Source organism: Malus domestica, chromosome 03, assembly GCF_042453785.1.
Source record: "Malus domestica chromosome 03, GDT2T_hap1".
NCBI classification, from domain to species: Eukaryota; Viridiplantae; Streptophyta; class Magnoliopsida; order Rosales; family Rosaceae; genus Malus; species Malus domestica.
The window spans coordinates 6,351,176-6,362,913 of NC_091663.1; the positions used below are offsets into that span (position 1 = coordinate 6,351,176).

Sequence of the window (11,738 nt, forward strand, 5' to 3'; positions counted from 1 at the left end):
CTAACTTCCTAGAAGCGAAGGGTAGTACTTTCCGCCATTGGAAAACTGGTGGGTGCATTCCAACAAGTCATATTCCAGTTTTAGAGATTAGTAAAACTTTAATATCGATCACATCTGTTGTAGCAAAACCAAATTGATAACTTTCAATATGGGCTTCAACTCTGATAGTTACATTAGGTTTCTATAAGCCCTCAATACATTTTGGTACAAAATTAAAACTTAAGAGCTAGTTTGATAACCAATTCGTCTTAAGTTTTTAATTTTATTTTTAATTATATAGATTGATGAAAAATATGTGATATGAAGATCAATGAAGATAGGCGAAGGATAGATGGTGAAAGCAGTGTGAATCGATGTTCTAAAAAGTAGTCTAGACAGCTATCCAGCACCACGATTAATTACTAAATGGTTAGAAAATCAAGTATGGCATCTACGCGGGTTTAGGCAGAATAAGTGTTTGTTTTGTTTTTTTTAATTAACTTTGAGTCTTGACTCACCCTTTCCCTGACAGAAAAAGGAAACCAAAAATGCAATGTGGTCGTCTCTTTTTGCGATAGTTCTTTGATGTTTTCAATAAATTGTAGTACTTTATATAATTTATTTATATTTATATTTTTCATTTTAAGTTTTCCCATTACAATTATAATTTTTTTAAATATATATGCAGTTATTTGTATGTCATATAATAAATTTAATTAAGATAAAAGAAAACCTTAGGCAACTAGTTAGAACCCTACCTGCCGCTCGATAACGATCTAGCGATATTTAAAACATTGGTGTGAACGGAATATGTCTGGAAATCAAACACAAATTTTTTTATTATGCTCCCTCAACTGATTATCAGAACGCCATTTTGATTATTCCTTCGAATGGTGTAAAGCCAAAGTTTGGATGTTATAATCCACAACCCTTAGGTTCCATAAACTTTCCGGAGGCCGGATGAGGCGCTAGAGTTCTAGGTTAGGGGTCCATGTCCCCACGCTCATAGGCCGCCTATCGTAACCTCGCTTAATAGGGTTCGATCCTTCTAAGCTACTAACCAAACACGACGAAATGGGCTAAAAGAAACTCCTTTAATACTATCAATCTGAATTTTTTAGATTCTTCTAACATCATATATATTGATAAGTAAATATGGATGTAAATGAATCAGTTAAAAAACAAATGAAATGATTTAAATTAATCCTTGCGATGTAATGAAAAATTCCTTTTGATAAGCATGCATCACTTTTGGTTATGTTGGAGTTTCTAGAAATGAGGAGTTGGTTAATTAAACTAGAAAAGGTTAGTTGGTTTGCATCCAGTGTGTTATTAGTTAGTACGTTAAAGAAAAAATAAAAACTAGTCACATAAAAAGAAATGGGTTTCTTTACCTTCTACACCCCTAAATTTAGACCCATTCCCGCTCCTTGTGTTGTTTATAAATATGATCTCCGTTCATCCATTCCATAAATCAAACAAATATTTGTAATCACTTCTTCAATTTAAGAAACATACACCTTGAGAAATGGACTCCTCAATCGGATATGCAACTTTCATTGCATCATTGCTCTTATGTCTTTCATCGTCTCCAACACCATTTGCAAATGCAAGAGCGTCTCCATTAATTAGAAGCGTTTGCAAGCAAACCCAAGACCAATTCGGCTACAACTACAAGCAATGTGTAAAATCTCTTTGGAAAGATATTCCAACTCGATCAGCATCTAATCTCAAAGATCTTGACACAGCCATTCTTAAATTAGCACTAACAAACGCACAACAAAGCAAAGCTTTCTTTGTCAATGCCCTCAACACCACCGACAACAATATTGTTAAGGGCTCCGAAGCAGTAAAACAATGTGCAGATTCATATGATTTTGCAGTAGATGGTTTCGCTTTCTCAATACGAGGGATCAAAGATATTGACCAATCGGTCTCCCAAATACTCACACAAGTACAAGACGAAATTGTTCGTTGCGGAAAAGCATTGACCTCTACCGAAATTGAACTTCCTTATTTAGTATCTTCGACAAACTTTTTGACCATGTTATATAGGGATGTTGCATTCCTCATTACTTCCCAGTTATTCCATATCTAGAAAAGATATGTGAACAATGTATTAAATTTAGTACGCATTACTTGAATACTAAATAATATACATATGATTACTCTATCTTTAATTTGTAAAAGAAAAGAAAATGAAAAATTACTGTAAGAAAACAAAAAGTTGTTTTAATATTGAATCCTTCTGTGTTGCTCTTTTGGTTGTCCATATTACACACATACCCAAATATACTATACGTTGAATTCTTAAGAACACAATTTGCTATGCATCTTCAATCTTGATAGCATAAGTGGAAACTTTCAAACTATAATTCTTTTATTGATTGTTCAAATTTGAATAGATGAAGAAAAAAACGCATGGCAATGTGCATATATAACCATGTTAGCATTTCCGATGACCGCACAACATGGAGTCACATTGATACTGATACAATTACACTTTTGAGTTTTGTGGTTTGGATTATCTTTTTCTCCACTTTTCTTCTGCTTTCAAATTTCAATGAGTTTGGTCACGTCGAGCACGCTTCTGTTGATAGGATACACGGGTGAAAGTGAAGACTTGAGTTCAGAGACGAAGTTGGCTTGCTCATTAAATTGTTGTGGTGCTATGGAATCTCGACCTCCATCTCTATTTGTTCAAGAAAGAAATAGAAATTGTTGAGGCGGAATTTGAACAATTCAAAGGAAAAACCGCGTTCCACCACACTATAGGGGCTTTGGCCAAAGAACCTCTGATGCCAAAGTTAGAATTTGAGAGAGAAAGTGTATAGAGATTTTTTTGGAAAAGAAAGAACTTAGGTTTTTGGCGGAAATGGGAGCTATTTATAGGGGTGTGGTCGGCCCCTATTTGGAGAAAAGGGATCCGGCCACATATAGTGGTTTTTTGGTGTAATTGTAAGATATTATGTCAAAATAATATGTTGCAATCAATTAGGAAATTAATTAGAAAATTAATTAATTAATTAGGAAATTAATCAATTAATTTAGGTAATTAATCCTAATTTGAATGAATAAATGAGGGTTACCTTGTGTGGAGGATTTGATGAGGATGAAAGAAATAGATTTTGAATAAATACCTATATTGATCACTTTTGACCTTGATTGAGTCGTGATTATCCGTTACTTGTGTGTGGAAGTTCCGGTGTAGCTTGAGGGTAATTTTGTCATTTTCACCCAAAAGTACACGTGTCGCCTTCATAACTTTCTTGATTATTTTTTACTCCACATCTGCTGGGCTGCTCGTAGGAAAGGGCAACAGGTGTAGAGATCACCAGCTTTGATGCAGATTCTCACTTGGACTTGGAATTAGATTCTTCTAGGAAAGGGAAATAAATTGCCTCCAAAGCCTATTTAAGCCTACCTTAAGTAGGGGATTAAATCAACTTCAGAGGGCAATTATTTATCCCTACAAGAAAGAGAGAAAACTAGAGGATATTTGTTCCCCTTCCCCTAGCACTCTTCGTTGCTTGCACGTGCAAAGAACCGTCTTCTGTTGATTTATTTGTCTTCTCTGCGCTGCACCGATGTAAGAAAAACCTAATTTTCCTTGTTTTCTTCTTGGGTGGTGTTGCCACGGGACAGCTGTCGGGGTGGTGCGACACGTTGGCTGGCAGGGGCCAGGAGTCGACTTGGCATAGGGCAAAAAGGTGGTGTGGTAGGGGTCATTGCTTGTGCTGCTCGGCTTGGCTGAAGCCAAGGACTGGCTCGACATGGGCCGAGGAAGTTGCGTGGCATGGGCTGCTTGCCAAAAATGAGGAAACTGTTTGAGTTTGATTTTTCAGCTGCCGTAGATGGAGCAGTCAATGATGGAGTTGTCAAGATCGGAGCCACTAAAGATGAAGTGTCGGATAAGCGAACTGTTGAGTCTAAAGTGGTTGTTGCCCCCTGACCATTTGATGCCTAGTTAGTCTTCAAGCATTCGATCTTTTGAGCTATGTGACCTTCTCACACTGGAGAGCTTACCCAGATTGGTGTCGGGGAATTAGTTTACCCTCTCGCACTGGAGAGCAATTAGTTCACCCTCTAGCATTGAAGAACAATTAGTTTACCCTCTCGTACTGGAGAGCAATTAGTTTACATTCTCACATTGGAGAGCAATTAGTTTATCCTCTCGCACTGGAGAGTAAACCTAGATGGGTGTCGGGGTATTAGTTTATCCTCTCGCACTGGAGAGCGAACCCAGATGGGTGTCGGGGAATTAGTTTCCCTTCTCGTATTGGAGAGTAATTAATTTATCCTCTCGCACTGGAGAGCATATCCAGATAAGGGTTTGAGCAGTTGTTGTAGACAGTAGTTGAGCCATGCTTTATGAATAACTTCTTGAATCTTCATTAAGAATAAAGAAATGGATCAACCTTGCTGGAAGGTAGAAATTGCATAACAAATTGGATATTCCTCGACTTATGAGGTCTTGTTCGTCAAGCTACTAAACTTATTTGGAAAAACACTAACGGGGTTCAGAGGGTGATGGAGATTTCCTTTGCTTATGTAGGCTGTGTCGTTGACCTGTCAAGATACTCGTCGCACTAGCCTTCATTTGTCAGCTTCTCAAGGTACTGCTTCCACTTCTAGCAGCTGTTGGTAATGTCGTTTGGTCCTTGATGGAATGCATAATATTTTGTTTGATCCAGCCTGGTAAGATCACCCTTCATAGGTGGTGTTCTTGAGCTTACTTAGAATTTGGCCGATTGGAACTGTGAACTTGGTGAATGTTTCGAGCGCTGAGTCTTTTCTGGTTGAGGGATGCTTCTTTACTGACTCATTTTTGTTAGACTGCTTGGCCTCATCCCATAATGCGTGCTTCTCCACCAAAGCATACGAAGCTGCCATGGTCAGTTCTTCTCCCATGATCAATTTTTCGAATAAAAGGTGTTCGGTGAGAAGCCCGTTTTTGAATGTTGTCGTTGCTATGCCTTAGATATAGCCAACAATCTTGGCATTCTCCGCTTTGAACCTCTTGATATAGTCGCGAATTGTTTCCCAATGGCCTTCTACGATGCTGAAAAGATGATCGGATGTCCTTTTGATTGAGCGGTTAGACGAATATTCCTTAGTGAAAACTAAGGAAAGTTCGTTGAAACTCCGAATCGACTGTGGTGGCAGTGTGTGAAACCAGTCTTACACCTCGCCTTGTAGAGTTGTTGCAAAACATTTGTACAAAAGTGAGGCATAGTGAACCCGCGAGGTGGATCTGTCTATTCAATCTTATCCGTGAATGGTGACCTGCTTATGTTAGTCATGTTTCGTTGAAATGCATCGTCAGTAGCCCCGTTGCACTGGAAATCGCGTAATCATTCAGTCTGGAGCTTCTCAACTTCTTCTTGAATTTGCCTCTGCTGGGGCAGTGGAAATTTCGGCTACCCCTAGTCGTGACCTATTGGTTTAAGCCATTCTTCCTTATGCTCGACTCGTCTATGTCGTGGCTGCGGTGTATGTGGCACGTCCCTGGCAAGCAAGCGAGTTAATTGCAGGCTACCGGTTGAACTTGAGCCAGATTGAATGACTACTTCTCTCCATCCGTTGTGCTGCCTACTCCAATGTGAGGTGAAGAATGCTCTTTGTGAGCCTAGTTGTGAATAAACACTTCGCCTGGAAGGTTGTCCATGTTGATAATCGGAGTGTGGCTTCAACCGTGAATGTATGCTTATTCGTGGGCTTGATTGGGAGTGCACGCTCATCCGCTTGCTAAGATAAGAGTATACGTTATCTCAATGATCCATGCGAGAGTGTCAACTGCTAAAACGCCTAGATCGTGGCTGGTTGAGAGGCCGTTTACCTGGACACTGCTGGAGAGGTTCGTCGTTTGCCCTTGTTATGCTTCGAAAAACCTCGTTTATAGCACGTTGCATTTTGGTGCATTGCAAGAGCTGATTCACCAAAGTTGTCTGCTGTGCGAGGACGCTTGTCAACTCTTTTACATGTCGAGACAAGTGTGGTTCATCATTCGGGTTGGAAGAGCTTAGACGGTATGCGTCTCCTTAAGTAGCGGAAGTGAAGTGGACTTCGGGCGCAAGATTTGAGTTGGGAAATGTCAAATCTGCGAAGAAATGGGGTGAAATGTCTCCAGTTTAATCGTTGGTCCAGAAATCTGAATCCAGGATTGTTGAACCAATCTTGGACTAGTCAGGATAACCAAGTGAGCCACGGGAGTGGGTTGGATCTCTGAAGTGAGTCGTGCCATGTGCGGGGTGCGTGGGTGCGGTACGGCGCTGAAAGCACATTAGATTTGGGCCAAGGGAATGGTCAGCGCAGCTCAGGCCTGCAATGCGTCTTGGGCTTGCTCGTGTTGGGCATGGCTTGGTTGCCCTGCAACATGGTCTGCAGATTGGGCCACCTGCTGAGGTACTTGTGCAGCTGCTGCTAGCGCCTATGCCTGGGCTTGGTCCTGGGTTTGGGCTGCTGTAGTGGCAGCGCAAAAGGCTATGGTCTACTGCCATCGAGCTGGCCCACTCCTCACTGCCACGGTGGTCCCCGAAGCTACCATAGTGGTGGTGCTTCGTGTTGGCAAAGTTGCTCCCTTTGCCATCGCATTGAGCCTTGTGGATCGTCGTGGTGGGGCTACATCGCAATCTCCATCATTTGATCCGAATCTTTGAACGTAAGAAGTTTCGTTCATTGTGGTTTCCAAATTTCTTGTCATTGTACTTTTCTTTTACGTTTATTCAAAGAATTTTTTATATGAAAAAATTCTAGGAATAAGAACGTACCAAAAAATCTACGAATGAACAAAAAAATGAGAAACCTTGAATGCGAGAGTCTTCTTCGAGTGTGTGAATCAAACTCTCAATGAAAGCACCAATTTATGGTTGCAAATTTTCGCCTTGTTCTTCTTGGACGAAAATGCACCTGCAAAACAATTAACACTTTAAGGGCTGGTTTGGTATTGCTGTGCTTTGAAAAAAAGCTGCTGCGAGAATAAGCGGCTGTGCTGTGAGAATAAGCGGCTGTGAAATAAAGCAGCAGAGTGTTTGGTAAACTTTTTTGTAAAAGTGCTTTTGGAAAAAAATGCAGTCTGATAGTGGGTCTTTTCATTAAAGGAGCATTGTAGCTCGATGTGCTTTGAAAAAAAGCCAGTTTTCCAAAGCTGCAAATAGCAGCTTCAGTTTTTTCCTTTGATTTCAGCTTATTCTCACAGCAGCTTCCAAAATATGCCCTTTTTTTCAGTTTACCAAACACCTAAAACCCTCACAGCTTTTTTTCATGGATGCTTTTTTTTTAAGCACCTCACTCCCAAACTAGGGCTAAGTCAAGGCCAAGAGCCTCACACGCCCACGATGAATTTGGGGGGGGGGGCTTTGGCCGAAGAACCTCTGATGCCAAAGTTAGAATTTGAGAAAGAAAGTGTTTAGAGAATTTTTGGAGAAGAATGAACTTAGGTTTTTGGGAGAAATGAGAGCTATTTATAGGAGAGTGGCCAACACCTATTTGGAGAAAAGGGGTCTGGCCACTTATGGTGGTTTTTGGATGTAATTGCAAGATATTATGTCAAAATAATATCTTGCAATCAATTAATTTAGGTAATTAATCCTAATTTGAATGAATAACTGAGGGTTACCTTGTGGGGAGGATTTGATGAGAATGGATGAAATAGATTTTGAATAAATATGTATTTTGATCACTATTGACCTTGATTGAGTCATTATGGTCCGCTACTTGCGCGTGGAAGTTCCGGTGTAGCTCGAGGGTAATTTTATCACTTTCACCCAAAAGTACACGTGTCGCCTCCATAATTTTCTTGATTATTTTTTACTCCACATTATTTGCGTGAGATTCACATATATCAAACTATAATTGAAAAGTTTTCAAAGTCAAGTAGCACTAAAATTTAAAATTTGGTACTTTTATAAGTATGGATAAAACTAGAGCACAAAAGTTTCCCAAAAGAAATTTCTTTATCAGTTAAATTAAGGCTAGCTAAAGATCATTATTATAATCGAAGGATTGATTCTTAAGAGAACTGCGTAAAGAAACAAGGGAACAACAAAAACACTAACGCTTGGTAGAAGAATTCGATGTCACCAGAACAGGCGAATAATGGACATAAGGATTGTTTGCCTGGGCTGTGCCTGGAGTTTCAGAGGGACGACTTTTTTGTCATGTTCTAGATAGGAGAAGCTGGTTTCAGTTCAAAACAAATTAAACTAGAATAGGTTTGGTGGTTTGCATCCAAGGCGATATGTCCGTCTCTGTTTGCGAGAATTCTTTGATATTTTCAATAATTTGTAGTACTTTATAATTTATTTACATTTATTTTTTGCATTTTAAGTTTCTCCATTATGTCACATCCCGGCCCGGGCTCCCACCACATTCCGGGCTCGATTCCGCCGTAGCACGATACTGCCTGCTTTGCCCTCATGGTTTTATTTCTAGGAACTCACACGAGAACTTCCCAGTGGGTCACCCATCATGAGATTGCTCTCGCGCGAACTCGCTTAACTTCTGAGTTCCGATGAAACCCGAAGACAGTTAGCTCCCAAAAGGCCACGTGCTAGGAAGAGATGGGAATATACATATAAGGCTTATAGGATCCATTCCCCTGGGCAATGTGGGATGTTACAATCCACCCACCTGACGAGCATGACGGCCTTATCTGCACACTCCCGGCCAGGGATTGGCTCTGATACCAAATTGTCACATCCCAGCCCGGGCCCCCACCACATCCTGGGCTCTACTCCGCTGTAGCACGATATTGTCCGCTTTGGGCCTCGACCACGCCCTCATGGTTTTATTTCTAGGAGCTCACACAAGAACTTCCCAGTGGGTCAGCCATCATGGGATTGCTCTCGCGCAAACTCGCTTAACTTCGGAGTTCCGATGGAACCCGAAGCCAGTGAGCTCCCAAAAGGCCTCGTGCTAGGAAGAGGTGGAAATATACATATAAGGCTTCATAATTCACTCATCTGGGCGATGTGGGATGTTACAATTACAAGTATAGTTTATTTATTTATTTTAAGTATAAATATGCACCTATTTTTATGTCATATAATAAATCTAATAACGATATTAAAAAAAAAAAAAAAAAAACCTAGGTCAACAGTTAGGACACTAACGGCCGCTCGATAACGGTCTAGCAATGTTTAAAGCATTCGTGTGAACAGAATGTTTCTGGAAATCAAACACAAAATGTCTTGATTATACTCCCTCAACTCATTTTCGAATCATTATTCCTTGGAATGGCGCAAAGCTCAGATTTGAATGTTATAACCCACAACCTTTAGGTTGGATAAACTTTTCAAAGGTCGAACAAGGCATTGGACTTCCGGGTCAAGGATCCATGTCCCCATGCCCTTAGGCCGCCTATCGCAACCGTGCTTAATAGGGCTCAAGCCTCCCAAATTGCTAACCGAACATGACGAAATGGGTTAAAAGATACTCCTCTAACACTATCAATTTGAATTTTTTAGATTCTTCTAACAACATATATATTGATAAGTAAATATGGATGTAGAAGAATTTGTCAAAAAAACAAATGAAATGGTTGTGGATGCAAATTTCCGCCTTCTTTTTCTTGGACAAAATTGCACCTACAAAACAATTAACACCTTAGGTCAAGGCCAAGAGCCTCACGCGCCCACGATGAATGGGGGAGCTTTGGCCGAAGAACCTCCGATGCCAAAGTTAAAATTTAGAGGGAAAAGTATTTGGAGAGTTTTTGGGAGTTTTGCAAGAGTGTGGACCTCCTTTTTTTAGTAAAAATAGGGTCATATATATAGGGAATGGAGGTGGCCGGCCCTTAGAGGCTTTTTGTGTGAAAATGGGTGATTTAATTGGTGATTAATGGATTAATTTAATTAGCCAATTAATCTTCATTTATATGGAATAATTTGTAGGTTATGAAGTAATTATCTAAGATGAGGATAGATGAGATAAATTGGAATTGGTTACCTTTTTTGGACATTCTTGGCTTAATTAAAGAATGATTGTCCACTGCTCGCGCGTAAGACAACCTGTGTGTCTCAAGGGTAACTTTGTCATTTTAACCAAAAATTCACGTGTCGCCTTGTGATTATTTTTGGCTCCACAATGGCTAAATTAATCATTGCAATGGAATAAAAAAAATAAAAAATTACTTTTCATAAGCATGCATCACCTCTGGATATGTTGGAGTTTCTAGAAAGGATGAGTTGGTTAATTAAACTGGAATAGGTTTGGTGGTTTGCATCCAATGCGTTATTAGTTAGTACGTAAGAGAAAAAACAAAAACTAAAGGATCCGAAAACTAAACACGTCAAAAGACATAGGTTTCTTTACCTTCTGCACTCCTAAATTTAGACCCATACCCCCTCCTTGAGTTGTTTATAATACGATCTCCATTCATCCATTGCTTAAACCAAACAAATAATTTATAATCACTTTAGCATCAATTTAAGAAACATACACCTTGAGCAATGGAGTCCTCAATCGGATATGCAACTTTCATTGCGTCCTTTGCAAATACACCTTGAGCAATGGAGTTCTCTCATCGTTTCCAACACCATTTGCAAATGCACGAGCGTCTCCATTAATTAGAAGTGTTTGCAAGTAAACTCAAGACCAATTTGGCTACAACTACAAGCAATGCATAAAATCTCTTTGGAAAGATATTTCAACTCGATCAGCATCTAATCTCAAAGATCATGACACAGCCATTCTTAAATTAGCCCTAACAAATGCACAACAAAGCAAAGCTTTCTTTATCAATGCACTCAACACCACCGGCAACAATATTGTTAAGGGCTCTGGAGCAGTAAAATAATGTGCAGATTCATATGATTTTGCGGTAGACGGTTTCGCTTTCTCAGTGAGAGGGATCAAAGATAATGACAAATCAGTCTCCCAAATACTCACACAAGTACAAGATGAAATTGTTCATTGCGAAAAGGCATTGACCTCTACCGAAATTGAACTTCCTTATTTAGTATCTTCGACAAACTTTTGGACCATGTTATAGGGATGTTGCATTCCTCATTACTTCCCAGTTATTCCATATCTAGAAAAGATACGTGAACAATGTATTAAATTTAGTACGCATTACTTAAATACTAAATAATATACATATAATTAATGTATGTTTAATTTGTAAAAGAAAAGAAAAGAATGAAAAATTAATGTAAGAAAACAAAAAATTGTTTTATATTGAATCCCTCTATGTTGTTATTTTGGTTTTCCATATATACTACACATATACCCAGATATAATACACGTTGAATTCTTAAGAACAAAATTTGCTATGCATCTTTAATCTTGATAGCATCTGTGGAAACTTTCAAACTATAATTCTTTGTTGATTATTCAAATTTGAAAAGATGAAGAAAAGAACGCATGGCAATGTGCGTATATAACCATAATAGCATTTCAAATGACCACACAAAATGGAGTCATATTGATACTGATACAATTACACTATTGAGTTTTGAGGTTTGGATTTTCTTTTTCTCCACTTTTTTACTGCTTACAGTTTTCAATGAGTTTTGGGTATACAATCACACAGAAAAAGCCAATTGGCATGAAAGAGATCTAAAGATTGGTCCGTTGAGCACCCTTCCGTTGATAGGATACACGGGTCAAAAGGAAAACTTGATTTCAGAGACGAAGTTGGTTTTCTCATTGAATTGTTGTGGTGCTGTGGGAGTCTCGACCTCCATCTTCGTCCGTGCAAGAAAGAGACATAATTTTTTGAGGCAGGTGGGAATTTCAACAACTCAAAGAAAAGGACC

At 39.3% G+C, this 11,738-nt stretch overlaps 1 protein-coding gene across 1 annotated transcript; it reads left to right on the forward strand.

Annotated features, from left to right (window-relative positions):
• Nucleotides 1-1,507: 1,507 nt before the first annotated feature.
• Nucleotides 1,508-2,077, forward strand: LOC114824148 (uncharacterized). Its single transcript, XM_029100545.2, has one exon. It carries the CDS (start codon nt 1,508-1,510, stop codon nt 2,075-2,077), a length of 570 nt encoding a protein of 189 aa, XP_028956378.2.
• The last annotated feature ends 9,661 nt before the right edge of the window (nt 2,078-11,738 follow it).

What these genes read in the sequence shown, in the direction of transcription:
- LOC114824148 (XM_029100545.2), top strand. Translation starts at nt 1,508, where the DNA reads ATGGACTCCTCAATCGGATATGCAACTTTCATTGCATCATTGCTCTTA.